Source organism: Lepus europaeus, chromosome 10, assembly GCF_033115175.1.
Source record: "Lepus europaeus isolate LE1 chromosome 10, mLepTim1.pri, whole genome shotgun sequence".
In the NCBI taxonomy this organism is placed as follows: domain Eukaryota; kingdom Metazoa; phylum Chordata; class Mammalia; order Lagomorpha; family Leporidae; genus Lepus; species Lepus europaeus.
Window position 1 is genome coordinate 68283456 of NC_084836.1, and position 15111 is coordinate 68298566.

The following is a 15111-nucleotide window of genomic DNA, read 5'->3' on the forward strand; positions in this document are numbered from 1 at the left end:
AAGTGGAGCAGCTGGGACTTGAACTGGCGCCCATATGAGATGCCAACACTACAGGCTATGGCTTAACCTGCTGCGCCACAGCACCAGCCAATTAGGCAATGTAACACCTAGTAATTTATAAAGCATTGCTATTTTCTTGGGGAACGTTTTTACTGTTATTTGAGGGGCATGTATCAGACCTAGCAGTTCAGCCAGCTCCCACAGCAGAGTGCTGGGTTCCAGGGCCAGCTCCCGACTCCAGGGCAGACCCAGGGAGACGGCGCTAGTGGTGCCAGGGGTTGAATTCCCGCCACCCATGTGGGAGACCTGGATGATGTCCCATCTCCTGGCTGCAGCCCTGCCCAGCCCCGGCCATTACAGACTTTTGGGGGAAATGACCAAATAGGCCTTCTGCTTCTTTCACATAAGTAACAAGTAAGTAATTTTAAAAAATTAAATAAAGGAGACAAACAGAGCTCCTATCTGCTGATTCATGCCCAGAATGGCCAGGGCTGGGCCAAAGCCGGGAGCTGGGAACTAAATCCAGGTCTCCCACGTGAACTGCAGTTATCACTGCCTCCTCCCAGGCTCTGCATTGGCAGGAAGCTGGAGCCAGGCCTTGAACCAACCAGACACTAGGATGGGCCCGTGGGCGTCTTAACTGGCATCCTAATAGCTGGGTTCAACGCTGGCCTGATCTGTTCAGCAGCAGGTGTCAACAGGTGCACGATCCGGGTGGCCCCATAAGTCTGAGCACATGAACGCAGCCCCCGGGGGCGCACCGTCCCACTCCCCACGTGGTCTGTGAGAGTCTAGCCCAGGCCACTCAGGACCTCGGGGTTGGTGTGCCTGGTGCTGTCCTCTGCGGTGGCATCAGGGTGTGCGGGCGCCCCCTTGTGTCCACGGCCATAAGTGCAGGGACAGAGCGGACTGGAATGGAAGGCATGGGAATAGGGCTGGCGTGCACCCCCCTCCCACCTGCAATTCCTCGGGCTCAGGACTCCGAGGTGCTAGGGGAGCCCCCAGCTCCCCAGGCGCCCGCTGCAGAGACCCAGCGGTGGGCGCGGCGTGGCTGTGCGCGGGGCGGTCCCTCGGCATTCACACCATAAATGTCCAGACACAGAGGCACTTTGGGACGGTCTTCTGCAAGCCAGGCAGGACTGCCCTCCCGGGAAGGGCTGGGTAACCCGAGCTGCTGATGGGCCCTCAGGTCACCTCGGGAGCACAAGGCTGTCAGCTGACGTCCCAGAACCATTCATCATGCCCCCAGCCCGGCCCGGCCAGCCCTGGTATGGAGCAGCTTATATAAAAGCTGGCATCCAGGAGCTGAGTGGTGGGTACTTGGAGCAAGGGCAGGCATGCCCCAGTCTCCTCCGTGGAGGGCCAGCCCCTCAGAGTGCATGCTGCCCCGTGGACGTGGGTGGACGGAGCCCAAGGTTCTGGGTGGAATCACCACCCACAGGCATGGGGGTGACAGCCACCAGCACACCCCCACCATGGCCTGGCTTCTCCCTCCTGTGAGCCGAAGCCGTGGAGCAAACTCCTTCAGCTGCCCCTGGCCTCTGTTCTCTGTCCCCGTGCACCACTAGAAGAGGAGGCATTGTGTCTGCTGTTGCACCTGTGCCCACCCCTGCGGCCACCTCTGTGGGCACTGGGAGGCTCAGCCTGGTGGTGACACTGGGCTAAGATGAACCTGCTCTTGCGTGGCTTCAGGTGGTCTTTTAGGTGTGCTGGGCCTGATGATAACTCCTAGCTGTCTTCACCCCAGCCGGGCGTGTGGCCTGGGGCCAGTTCCTTAGGCCCTCGTGCCTCAGTTTCTCCATGTGAGGGACAGGGACAGAGATGCCACCTACAGCCCTGAGCTACCGTGAGGAGCAGCTGCGTGCCTGGCCGAGGCGCTCAGGCAGTTCCTGGCGCGAGAGCAACGCCGGTATAAGTGTTGGCTATAATTAGACAATGTCTGGAGGCGCTGTCCTCAGCTCTGGCTCCTAATAAGCTCCTGGTGAAAAGTGGTTGCTATTTTTAACCTCTGTCTCCTTCGCCGTCTTAATCCCCTTCATAAACCCACCTCCGGGGCAGCCTCGAGACTCCCTCTAAGTCGCCTCTAATTGGCCCTCTGGTTGCCAGTCTGCTGCCACGACCGGTTACAGACGCACAGCAGTCACATCGGCCAGGTGTCTACCTCCGCAGAACGTCTCGTGAGCCCAGGACAGGCTGTGATGGCTCCATCAGCTGCTGAGCGCCGTGTCCCAGCCACCAGTCTGGGCATTCTGGCCTGCGGCACACAGCGCGCCGGCCCATGCAGCCAGGGCATGCCAGCTCCGCCTGCCAGGGCAGATTAGCGCGGGGGGCCCTCCCGCTTCCGGTCACAGCGGTGGGAGCGCCGAGGCCTGCGGGCTTCGCTGAGACACCTGCACTCCGGAGTGCTGGGCGGTGGCGCCATCTACCGGGCACAGGTGGCACTGCCGCCCCTTGGAAGGGAGCAAGGCTGTAGGACGGACGTGCACGCCTGAGCGTAAGCAGGGCGGACCGTGCGCCAGGTTGCAGGAACCAAAGGGGTGAATAAAGAACCTCGGAGAGCCTCCACTTTCCTTGCACGTGCCTTCTAGTGGGGGGTGACGTCGTGCAATGAGAGCTGATTACGCAGGGGCCCGTGGCGGGGTGCGTTTTTGCAAGAGCGGGCACCTGGGTGAGGCCAGGGAAAGGCAAAGCGCCTTTACCCCAGGCAAGCGCATCGGTACAGGGCTGAGCGGGAAGATGCTGAGGTGAGGAATTCTGCGGGCGCTGGTCACGTGCAAGGCTGGGCAGGGGGCAAGGTCCGACCCCCTGTTTGTCATCACAGCAGCAGCGGCAGCAGAAGAACCCCCTGCCAGCTCCCAGAGTCCCAGGGCTGGCGGGCGGGCCCGGGCTAACCTAGGGGAGAGGCCCTGACTCCCCGCAGACGGCGGGGCGGGCACCAACATCCCTACATTTCCAGGGGGGAAAATCGGACGCGCCAGTCCCGAGCCTTCCCGCCAGGGGGCGACGCCGCCCCGCAGCTCCGCGAGCCGGCGCGGCCGGAGCGTGGCCGCCGCGGGCACCCAGGGGCCACGGGTGCCGCCAGGGCGCGCGCCGGGGGAAGGCCCCAGCGTGGGCGGCGGCAGGGGCTGCACCTGGTCTCCGGGAATTCCTAAGGCGACGCGATCAGCTGCCCCAAGAAGCGGTTGCTCACTCGGGCACTGCCACCTGCTTCCCGCCCGGTCTCCGCCCCCACCGCGGCTCGTGGCGGCTGCCCCCCCCCCCCGCCCCGGGGCGAATCTGCCTTGGCGTCCCAGCCCTAAGCCCCTCTCAGGGCGGGCGAGCGTGGGGACTGAAGTGCTGCGCGTCTCCTTCACCCCGCTTCAGCCTAATCCACAACCCGGTCTAGTGGGCAGCCGGCTCCAACCCCCGCCGCCACCCTTCTCCCAGCCTGGTCCAACTCCCGGTGTAGACTTGAACCCCCAGGAGCCACGGTCTGCGGGGAAGCCCTCCGCTGCCCTCCGTCGCTGAGCCGGCCAGCAGGTCCTGGGTGTTCGGACACGGATGTGGCCATTGGGATCAGATATCCATCCAGAAACCCTTGGGAGGTACCTCGGGCGTTCCTAAAAATAGCAACGCTCCAGCCCACCCTAGCACTCCTGGGTCAGAATCTATCATCTATCTACCTACCTACCTACCTACCTATCTGGAACACAGTACTACAGAGAGAGATCCTCCATCTGCTGGTTCATATCCCCAAACAGCCCCAATGGCCAGGCATAAGCCAGGAGCTGGGACCTCCATCTGAATCTCCCACATGGGTGCAGGTGCCCAGGGACTTAGGCCATCCTCTGCTGCTTTCCCAGGCACATTAGCAGGGAGCTGGTTGGGAAGTGGAGCAGCCGGGACTCAAACTGGTGCTAGGAAAAAATCTGAAGTGTAGGGGCGGGGTGTCTGCACTGTTAAATGTCCCCGGAAGCCATTTGCTGCTGCAACGGGTAACCAACCGCTGGCCTTGCCTTCACTCACTCAGAAAGAGGGGTGGGGCTGGGCGTGCTGGAGGCTCAGTCTGCTGCAGGCCGAGCAGTGGGCAGAGAGAGCCCCAGGCACTCATTTGCGCAACTGTTACCTTGTTGCGTGATTTGTACATTGCCTCCGGAAAGGCCCGACTCCAGGAAGGGAAGTCACTGAGATTTGGGAGGTTTTCCTTGACATCAAAATCTTTGATTTCCGTTTGGCCAACGCGCTTCCTGCCCGGGCCCCACTGGCACGCCCCGCGCAGAGAAGGTTTGCGGGGCCCAGAGCACAGAAGTCCCAGGTTCCCCCTGGTTCACGGGGCACACCTGCCGTCAGTTGGCGCTGTTTGCCCCATCGGCCACCCAGTGGGCCCCGTCAGTGGCATCCCGTCGCCAGGCATGGGCCGCAGAGGTGCATGGGGTAGGGTTCAATGGCCTGGGAGCCCCCCAGTGGGGACCCCTGCAGCGGGAGGGGCTTAGATAAAGGGTTGCGGGTTCAGGGGCGGCTCCGCCCTGGCAGAAGCCCCTGCACCCTGGATGGGTAGCAGCGTTTCGAGGTCACCACTAGGGGTCAGCGCAGCGCTCTCCCCCGGGGCTGGCGCCCTGAGGTCCCTCCTGGACCTGCCGCCACCCCGCGCTCCTGTCCACTCCCTTCCCCTGACGACCCTGTCCTCGGCTCTCCAAGCGGGACCCAGCAGCCTCCGCACCGCACGGCGGCCTGATGTCTCGCTTGCCCCTGGGCAATCCCACAGCCTCCCTCAGGGCTGGCTTCGGGTAGGGAGGGCCACCGCCATTGCGCAATCTCAGGCTCCAGGGAAGGTGGGAGTATTCATAGACTCCCCCCTTCCATCGGGTTTCCGCTCGGCACCATCCTTGAGACCCGTTTGTGGACCCTAGCACCAAGTCCCAAGAGTCTCACCCACTCCCCCACTCTGCTGGGCGTGTCCTCCCCTCACTCGGGGGCAGCACCCACACCCGTGGAACCCTGGTGGCCTACTCATGGCTCCCCATCGCTGTGTTCCTGTCCTCAACAACCCCCCCCCCCCCATGAAGCCTTCTCCCTCTGCCTGCTCTGGGCTACAGGAAACAACTAAGAGAGAGAAGCCTGGCTCCCAAAGGGACCAGCTGAGAACCTCTCCAATCCTCAGTTTCTTTATCTGTAAAATGGGCACGAGGATGCTCCCTGTGAGACCCAAGCGATGCAATGGATGTGGAAGTGCTTAGCACAGTGTGGGGTACACAGGAGCTGTTCTGGGCGACAGTTTGACCATCCCTCCCTCCCTCCCCCACCGTATCCCCTGTCTCGTCTCGGTACACCAGCTGCCTCAGCGTGCCCCACTGCCTATGCCCCAGAGCATACAGGGACACGATGCCACCATGCAGGGGAGATAGCAAAAGGCAGGGCTCTGTGAGGACCTCGGGCCAGGCCATGCATGAGATCTGCAGTGGAGTCCACCCCAACCCCCCACCCCCCTTAGTCCTGAGGCTGAGAGAGGATCAGAAGGCTGGTGGGAGGTGTTGGGTGGGAGGCGGGGCAGGGGAATACCGACCACACAGTATTCCCAGTCCCTGCTCCTTTGCCCACCCACCCCCACCCCCTCTGCCAAACACGATCCCCGGGTTAATTTTTAGCATCGCAGCCCGCACATTAGTCACTCCCTGTCACCCACCTACACGGCAGGAGGCTGCAGCGCTGGTGCCGTCATCCCATCAGCTGAGAGGTGGGATGCGGCCCCGCCCTCGGTACCCCTCCTCCTCCCTCTTGGGGTGTGCACAGCCCAGGGCCTGGAGCCCCCTCAGCCTGCGTGAGCAATTTCTGACATCGCTGGCGACACCAGCGAGCTGTCTGGCAGGCGCTGGGCTGGAGGGGGCCGAGGGGGAATCTCCTTTGGAAACAGAAAGCAGCCTTCGCAACCGCGAGGTGCTAGGCTGTCCCACCCCCGGGCCCCGTGCCACACCACCCCCTTGCAGCTGGCCTCCTGGGAACAAAGGTGTATAAGGCCACTCCCCTGGACAAAAGCTGATGTTTGCCATCCTGCAAAGCAGCTGTTCAAACAGGGAGGAGGGGGGCGGCTCCATTTTCTTAATCCAATGTCTTTTCCAGGACTGGGCGGAGCAGGTAGCCAGGTGCAGGTGCAAGTGGCTCCAGTGGCCACCCAGCCCCCAAGGGATTTCTACACTTGATCTTAGCCACAAGACCAAAGGGATTTCTAGAGAGGAGCCCACAGATGCCAGCCCCAGATGGAGCAGAGGAGGGGCCGGGTCACCCCTCACCACCAGCACCCAGGGCTGAGGGGCGTGCAGGTGGTGGGCAGCCCTGTGCAGGGTGGGCCCCATGCCGTGTCAGGTTCTGCTCAAACAGCCTGCAGGTGCAGGTGCAGCTTTGCACAGGCAGGACTGGGCTTTCTGCTCTTGCAAAGGCAAAGGACAGAAGCGAAGTCGGTTGGTATGGTGACCAGTTGGGACAAAGTGCCACACAGTAGACCACTGGGGACTTGAGATCTTGTGCTCACGGAAAGCCCTCAGAGGGAGGATTTTTTAAAAACATTTATTTATTTGAAAGACAGAGGTACAGAGAGAGGTAGACACAGAGAGAGGTATTCCATCCGCTGGTTCACTCCCCAATTGGCCACAGCGGCCGGAGCTGGGCCGATCCAGGAGCCAGGAGCTTCTTCCGGGTCTTCCACGAAGGTGCAGGGGCCCAGGGACTTGGGTCATCTTCTACTGCTTTCGCAGGCCATAGCAGAGAGCTGGATCGGAGTGGAGCAGCCGAGAATCAAACTAACTAGCACCCACATGGGATGCCGGCGCTGCAGGCGGCGGCTTTACCTGCTACACCACAGCGCAGCTCCCCTGAGCACCCAGGGGGCAGGCATCTGTCCTGCAGGGTTCTCAGCAGAAAGCTGCACTGGCAGAGGGCAGTGGCAGCCAAGAGCCTGGCACAGCTGAGCAACAGGCGCAGAGAGAGAGGCAGGGTGGCTGGAACACGCATGACGCAGCAGGAGAAATGATTTGAGCCTGAAGGGAGAGGCAGGAATAGACTTGGAAGGCCTCCTGCAGGGCAGGCAGCCCAGGACGGTTGAAGAGGTTGTGCACTACACACAGGCTCCCAGATGACAACTTCTCGGGCCGGTGTGACTGCTGTCAGATTGGATACACGGAGGCCTTTTTCCAATTGCTCCTCCCGGGGAACAAGGTGTTGTGGAGAAGGGTGTGGACTTTCTCCTCTCACTCCAAGGGAAGCCATCATGGGTTTCAAGCCGTGGGTTGGGATACAAATTTCTTTTTGAAAAGCTCGCCCCAGCTCTTTGCTATGGCCCAGGAGTGCAGTGGAGGATGGCCCAAGTGCTCGGGCCCTGCACCCCATGGGAGACCAGGAGAAGCACGTGGCTCCTGCCTTCGGATCAGCGCGGTGCCCCGGCCGCAGCGGCAAAGGAAGACCTTTCTCTCTCTTTCTCTCACTGTCCACTCTGCCTGTCAAAAATTAAAAAATAAATAAATAAATAAAAGAAAGAAAGAAAAGCTCGCCCAGCCTGCTGTGCAAAGGGTGGTCGAGATGCACAGAAAGCCACTCAGGGACAGGGACAGGAAGCAGGATGGGGCGAGGCCTGGCTGGGGTCAGCCCAGTTTCACTTAAAAAAATTTGAAAGGCAGACACAGGGAGAGATAATCTTCCATCTGCTGGTTCACTCCCTAAATGGGTGCTATTAATGGCCAAGTTTGGGTCTAGCCAAAGCCAGGGGCCAGGAACCCCATCTCCCACGTGGGTAGCAATGACCTTGGGGGCCATCTTCTGCTGCCTTCCCCAAGCCCCATTAGCAGGGAGCTGGATTGGCAGTGGAGTGGCTGGGACTTCCGGGTGGGATGCCAGCATGGCCAGCGGTGGCTTAACCCACTATGCCACCCCTTTTTTATGCTGGCCACTGCCAGGGAGGAGCCCTGGGGCAGGAGTCTCAGGTCCCAGGCCCAGCTCTGCCACCGGCTTGCAGTGCGGCCAGACGGGTCATGTTCCCTCAAAGCTGACCCCTGTTGAGGGTGCATGGGCTCATCCAGGGCAAGAATAAAACAGAGAGTGAGGCAGCAAAAAGCCCCCCAAGTCCTGCTATAAGCAGCGTGCATCCCAACAGGCAAACCCAGAAAAGTCCCCCAACCGTCAGATGGTGACATGATGGGAGGAAGACTCAGGATGGGGGGCCTTTAGGAGGCAGAGCAAGCGCTAGACACCCCATGGGAGGGGCTGGGAGGGGGCCTGTGGAGGACAAAGACCTGGGCCAGCCTCAGCCCCACCAGCTTTGGAGATCTGGAGAGGGAGGCCCGGGCTGTGCTTGAGGGCGTGGAGCCTGCACCGAGGTCAGGCCCGCACATGCAAGGTAAAACCTCCAGGACTATGTTCCTGGCTGCAGGCTGCGAGCACGTGGATGCAAAAACCCGGTGTGTGCGCGTGCACGTGTGCAGGCCTGTGCAGGAGGAAGCGCCGAGTCAGCACACCCGGCCCAGTCCTCCCCCTTAAGGCAGGCACCAGGCAGACACAGATGCAAAAACCCGTCAATTTTATACAGTTTGTGGTTCAGAAGGAACAATAAAATGCTGCAACAGTCTGCACGGCCCCCACCCCACCTCGACACCTGCACGCCCGGGGGCCCCCATGGCTGCCCCCTTTTAGTTTACACAGGTCCCTGGGAGGGGGCTGAGCCCTTGGGGTGAGTCCAGGCCAGGCTGGGGAGAGGGGGCGGGGACCAGCACCGGACGCCCCCTGCAGACCCGCGGGGTGGCACAAGGAGGATGGGGCCCGAGTCATGGCGGGGAAGGGGGGCCAGGGGGGTCGCTTCTCCCCACTGCTGAGGGTGGGGGCGGGGAGCAAGTAAAGCTGAGGAGAGGGCTTCGTGGGACAGGGACCGCGCCCCGGTGGATACCCCACAAGGCACTACTGACCCAGACTGCAGATGGCAAAATGGGCACCCCCAAACCTCTCCCAACCCCGACGCCTACTTTCTCCCTGCCCTCTGCTCCTTCCGGGGCCTGGGCGGACGCTCTCAGGCTGCTCTGGGTTCCTGGGGTCCTCTTGGCCCGCCTCCCCCCCTCCCTGTCGGCCTGCCTGTTAGGAAAGAATAAATAAATAAATACCTCCCCCGACGGCCCGCCCACCCCTACAACTGGCTCTCTTCCTCCTCCAGGGAGCGGTTGAGTCCGGGGATGAACTTGAGCAGCCGCCTACGAAAGCTGCGGTACTTGGTCTTGCGCAGGCCGGGGCCGCACAGGGCCTGCTCCCGGACCTCAGTCCAGAGCGCGCCGGGCGCGCCCCCGCCGCCTCCCGGGCCCGCGCACCGCACGCTGGCGCTGCGGCTGAGCGCGGCCCGCGGCGCCGGGCCCGGCCCTGAGGCTGGGGCTTCGGTGGGGCTGGGGCCGAGCGAGCGGGCAGGAGGCAGCGGCGGGGGTGGCGCGGGCGGCTCTGCACCCCCGAAGAAGCACGTGTGGTAGACCGTGTCGTCGGCGGCGTCGCCCCCGGCCCGCCGGGCGCCCCCGCGGGGACCCCCGGGGGCAGCCAGCAGAGGCCCGAAGGGCAGCGAACCCGGGAGCAGGCCGGCCCCGTAGAGGCAGGAACGCACCGACTCCAGCGTGTCGTAGATGCTCGGGTCTTTCACCACGAGGCCTGGCGGCAGGGAACAGGGCAGGGTGGGCGGTCAGGCCTGGGGCGGAAGCCTCCCCTGCACCGGGGTGTGTGTGTGTGTGTTCGGGACCGCCCTGCCGGGTCCCGCCCACCTCCTCCCCACATCTGTAAGCCAGGAATCGCCAATTTAAATCCATTTAGGATACAAGCGCTCAGGGCTTGGTGCCTCCCATCTGTAAAATGGAGGCATGTATCTAAATAGAGTAACTAAAACTGTGCGTGCCATCAGCCCAGGGCTAAGCTTTGAACTCTACCCAAAGCTTTGAACCTGCTCTTTTCTCTAAACTTCTTTAGAGGGGGTGGGGACCGGCAGCAGAGCAGGTGCCCCCTTCACCACCCCCCACCCTCTACCCCCACCCCCACCCCCACCCCCCAGCCTGTCTACTCACCGTGCACCAGCCGCTGCTCCTGCACCATTAGGGACCTGTATTCCCCCCACTTCTCATACAGGGTTTGCTGCAAGAGATGCCCCAGCCCCAGCGTTAGAGCAGGCAGGGGAACTGCAGGACACAGATGCAGAGTGAGGACCCAGGAGCAGACAGGAGCGACCCCAAGGGTACAAGAGATTCTGACCACAATGACAACTCCCCCCACCCGTCCCCACTGCATTAAAGAGTGCGGGTCTGGGGGCCAGGGCCCCCGCAAGAGGAGGGGGAAGCTAGTTGCCATGGGTGCCCCATACCTTCAGGTACTGCAACCGAGCCTCCAGCTCTGCCTTCCGAATGGATGTCCCGTATAGTGTCTCCAGTCTGGGTGTGGGGGTAGGGACATCATCAGGCTAAGGGAGCCTCGGGCTGAGCCAGCCCAGGAGGCCCTGCGGCCACCACACGTACCTGAGGACATTGCCAGATGCCTTGATGATGTCAACAATCTCTCGGTGCCGGACACCTTCCACGTTCAGCCCATTGACGCTGGCGATGGTGTCTCCTGCCGGGCAGAGAGGGGTCAGCAGGTGCTTCCCTGGGGCACCATGGGAGAATCCTAGTCCTGGCCTTAGCGACAAGGAAGAGGGGCAACAACCCCCTAGGAACACACCCAAACTCCCTCCAGCCCCCTGCCCCTTACAGTTCTGGGGATACCTCCTCTTAACACACCCCAAACATCCAAGAGTCTGTTACCATATCCAAAAAACACACACAAAGTCCCAGCCGTGTGCCCTGCCCACCACATCTGCCTGCTTGTGCAGGCTTGGCACCCTGGTTTGGGGGCTGAGGACCTCTCATAAGTGGAAGGGATGTGACCTTGTACACCAACACCCTTGCCCCATGAGCTGAGCCACCCAGGCCCTGGGCTGTCCCCAGAGTTGGTGACTTCTGTCTAGCCCCACCCCCAACCTGTAAAGGCAGGAAGCGGACAGCGCGAGTGGCATCCAACTGGAAGCCAACAGTTTCTGCCACCTGCCCTCCCAAAGAGCAGGCTTTGCCCATCTGCACCAAGGGACTACGGGTCCCTGCTGGGGCCACGCAGATGAACAGTGGATGTGAAACTACTTGGCCAAGTTGCGATATTCCCCTTGGCTCTCCAGGAGGGTGCGGGGAGTGCTGTTGGCCAGTGGCAGCGAGGCAAAGACTTAGGGCCAGAAACAGTGATGGGATGGGGAGGGGTGCAACTTGGGTTGTCTCAGGCCACCCCTTCTGGAACCTCAGGACTCTGCATTTGCCCAATGCCAGGCGCTCCTAGCAACACAAGTTCCCCAGAGCAGGTCCAGGTAGGGGCAGGATGGCCCCAGGCCCCTGCAGCACAGGCAGACCTGACGGAGGCCACTCCCTCCCATCCCCTGCCCAGGGAAACTAGCAGGCTGCCAGGAGGAGTCAGAGTGGCAGGGCAGCCACCACAGGCCAGGCCCTGGCTCTGGGCCCAGGGAGTCCCCCTGACAGCACGGTGCTATGAGGATGGGGCATTAGCCCCACCTTGCAGGTGGGACCCTGTAAGAGCACAGGGTAAATGGCAAACGTTCCTGCATCCAAAGCCCACAGTCGATCCGGCCTTCTTGGTGGCTTTTCTAAAGGGGGGGGGGGGGATTCAGGAAGAGGACTGACTCCAGCACAGCTTTCTCAGCCCGCTTTGGGGAGCCCTGTAGTTGCCCCTAGGGGCTCAGGCCTCACCTGGTGTGAGCCCAGCCAGCTGGGCAGGGCTGGCCTCATGCACTCGGCAGACAAACGTCACCATCTCCACGCGCTGCTCCTCCCGATGATGAAGTCCGTAGGTCTGCAGGGGAGGAGGGAGATGGCTCAGCCTAGGGGCGATGGGGGGGGGGGGTCCCTGACCCCCACCCGCTGCACCTGCCTCTCCCACCCACCTGGATCTCGAAGCCGAAGGTCTGGTTATCCTCCTTTTCCAAAGTCAGCACTTTCCTGCCGTAGACACAGGGAGGCGAGATGCTGAGGATTCCCAGCCCCACCCCCACCCCAAGACAGGGTGCCCAGGCTCCACGGACGGATGGACACCCGCTCAGGGCCTGCAGGAACTTCCTTCCACATCCTCAGGGAGCCGCCCAGAGCTGGGGGTGGGAGGCCAGGGGTGGCCGGCTCAGGCTTACAGTCGCACCCCGGCTTCCTGGCGGCCTCACTTAGCTACTGGCCGAGGCCCCTAAACTCAGCCCCCGCTGGGAGCCTCTTCAGCTCCACAGCTTTGGGCAGGGACTGCCCCGCCCCGCCCAGTCACGAGGCTCAGGCTCGGCTCAGAGACCACAGCTGCTCCTCCCAGCTGCGGTGGGGCCAGCCCACCAGATGTGAGGGCTGGGGGAGGGGAGCCATGAGGCCGCCCCTTCCCGCACTGCAGGCCTGCCCACTGGACACAATGACCTGGAGCTGCTCCAGGTCCTGTCCTGCCTGCTGGGGAGCCCGGAGTTTCCTCTGCCCACCCCACCCCCCAGCCCCTTCCTTCCCGCCTGGCCCGAGGCCCCTCTGCGTCTCACAGGCCTGGCGCAGGGACACCCCTTCAAGGGCTGAGCAGCACCCCAACTTCCAAGGGGAGGCCCGGGCACTCTTCCTGCTGTGGGTACGGAGGAGCAGGGGACCCTAGACTGGTGATCTCTCTCTCTGCAAACGGCCGGCGGGGTGGGGGTGGGGGCTGGAGGGCAGCTAAATATCCCAGGCTCTCTCTTATGCTGCCACCCTTTAAAAATACGGAAACACTTCTCGCCTCCCAAGGGGCGAGTCTGACGGCCTTGTGTTGAACCACTGGAGAGAAAAGAAACCTCTGCGCACACCTCGTGTCTTTCCTAAGAGAGCTGGGCCCGCTGGGAACAGCGCAGGCCCAGAGGCCAGAGGCCAGAGGCAGGCTTAGCTGGGCCCAAGCACGTGCACACGGCTCAGCTACGGTGTGGGCTCAAAGACCTGGGTTAGGGCAGCCCCTGCCCCCCACCCATCTACATCTCCCCAGGGAGGCGTAACTGGCAGGGCCTGGGGGTGGCTGAGGAGCACCTAATGACTCAGAAGTCCCCACCTCCTCTCTCTGACACCCCCTTAACACAGCCCACACCCCCACCTGCCTCTCACTCCCAGGGTGGGGGAGCCAGGCTTGAAGGGAGGGAGGAGAACGCCCCCTGACGCACAGCGCTGTGCCCCCACCTCCACCACCCCCCCCCCCGCCCCAGCCCCTGCTGCAGTCCCAGGGGGCGAGGGTGCTGGGGTGGGCTGACTCACCGATGTTGTTCGGGACTCTGGGTGAGAGTCTTCCAGCGGAATCCTGAACTCTGAGCGGGAAAGACAGGAAGGAGCAGGTGAGGGTCCTTGCCCGGAGCCCTGGTCTCTCCATGGCGCTCCACCTGGGCTCCAGCCCTGCACAGCACACCCCTCTTCCTGTGGCCTGTCTGTCCCTTCCCAATGCCATCCATGCTGGGGTGCTGGCAACACTTTTAGGATCACTCCTTACCTGGCTCCCCAGGCTTTGACCCCCATCCCACGGCCTTTGGGACAACAGTCCTCCAGGGCTCCCAGGCACAGGGCCCCCTAAGCTCCCTGCTGGTTCCCAGGCTGGTGAGGAGTGGAGTCAGTGCTCTAGAATGTTCTCTACTCCCAGGACCACGTCTTGGGAGGGGGGGTGGCACTCAGGTCTTGCAGACTGAAAACTGAGGCAGGCAGGGGCTATCTCCAGGGGTGGGGGGACCCTCTGCGCACCAGGCCTCTCTCCCCATGGCCTGGGGGGGCCAGCTATTCCCTGTGGAAGAGCAAGCACATGTCGCTTCAAGGGCCAGCGGCACCCTTCGACACCTGGTCTCTCCACATTACCAAGTGTTTGAACAAAAAGATCTTAGACATTCTAACTTGTAAGTCTCCACTATACTCAGCCAGGGAGCTCGGGGGTTGTTGTTGGGGGAGGGCTGCCAGGGCTGGAAGTCCCAGCTTCTGCCTGATGTTTTGGTCTTAGGAGGAAGCCTGGCCCAGACCAGCCCTTACTTGGCGCCTGGGCCTTTCCCGGTCAGGGCTGCCCCAAGGCCAGGCAGAGAAGAGGCCCTCTTTCTCCAGCCTGGGGTGGGGACCTTCCCAAATGGGCCGGGGAGGAAGGCTAGGCAGCAGAGAGAGACCCTTTTGTCTTTCAACCCGATTTTCATAAAATGCAAATTTCCAACAAGCTGTTCATTGTATGGGGGGGGGGGGGAGTCGGGGCCAGGGGAAGGAGGGGGCTGAGTAGGGAAAGGCCACCACCCCTCTCCCCAACCTGGGCCTCGGGTCCCCTCGGGCCAGAGGAAGCTGGGCTCCAAGGGTTGGGGGGAGACGCCAAGGGCGGGCGCGGCCGCATCCTTCCTGCCCCGCGGGCGCCCTGCGACCCCTCCCGCCGCGTCCGGTGGCGCTGAAGTCCAGGCAGCAGCCGCGGCTCGCGCACTGCACGGTGTCGGCGCGGGCCAGGCCGGGAGGCTGGGACTCCCCTCGTAAGAGGACTGCTCTCCCGAGTCGGCGGCGCCCACACACGCCGCGGCGCGGCCACCCGCTAGCTCCCCACCCGGGGACCTGGGACCCTCAACTTGTCCATGGCGAGGGGCATGGCCCCGTCCTCGGCCCTTCCTCTCAAGGCCCCGGCGAGGGTGTCCTGGGGGCTTCGAGACAACCGGACAGGGAGAGACGGGACATGGGGGGCCGGAAGCCAGACGGAGCGGGTGCTGGGGGGGGGGGCTCAGGGAGGGAGGGGCGAAGAGCCACCAAAACGGGGGCGGTGGGGACTGCACCCCACGGGGATGGGAGGAGGGGGGTTCAGCAGGCACAGGTTGGGGCGCCGCGGACGCACCTTACGGCGGGGCAGGGTACCCCCGGACACGGCGAGCGCGCGGTACAGCTCGGCGGGGTGGTAGTCCTCCAGCGCCGCGTACAGCTCTTCCGCGGGCGGCCCAGGGCTGGCGGCGGCAGCAGGGGGACCCGAGGCCGGCGTCGCGGCGGGGGCCCGGGCGCCGGGGTCCGGGGCTGCCGCCGCCTCCTCTTTCTGCTGCAGCTTCCTGAGCCGGCGGAGGGTCAT

The 15111-nt window shown here is 63.0% G+C and overlaps 1 protein-coding gene across 1 annotated transcript; it reads right to left on the minus strand.

Moving 5' to 3' along the window:
• Positions 1 to 9139: 9139 nt before the first annotated feature.
• Positions 9140 to 15111, minus strand: TAMALIN (trafficking regulator and scaffold protein tamalin). The gene is made up of 8 exons (XM_062202198.1): positions 14887 to 15111; positions 13308 to 13357; positions 11960 to 12014; positions 11766 to 11868; positions 10494 to 10587; positions 10343 to 10409; positions 10050 to 10116; positions 9140 to 9642 (listed from the first exon to the last, which is right to left on the minus strand). Exons 1-8 carry the CDS (start codon positions 15109 to 15111, stop codon positions 9140 to 9142), a joined length of 1164 nt encoding a protein of 387 aa, XP_062058182.1.

Excerpts from the sequence above, each read along its gene's own strand:
- TAMALIN (XM_062202198.1), bottom strand. The coding sequence starts at position 15,111 with ATGACCCTCCGCCGGCTCAGGAAGCTGCAGCAGAAAGAGGAGGCGGCG. Across the intron at positions 11,869-11,959 it reads CCTTCGGCTTCGAGATCCAG|ACCTACGGACTTCATCATCG; the intron begins GTGGGTGGGAGA and ends CCTCCCCTGCAG. Across the intron at positions 10,410-10,493 it reads GCATCTGGCAATGTCCTCAG|ACTGGAGACACTATACGGGA; the intron begins GTACGTGTGGTG and ends CCCCACACCCAG.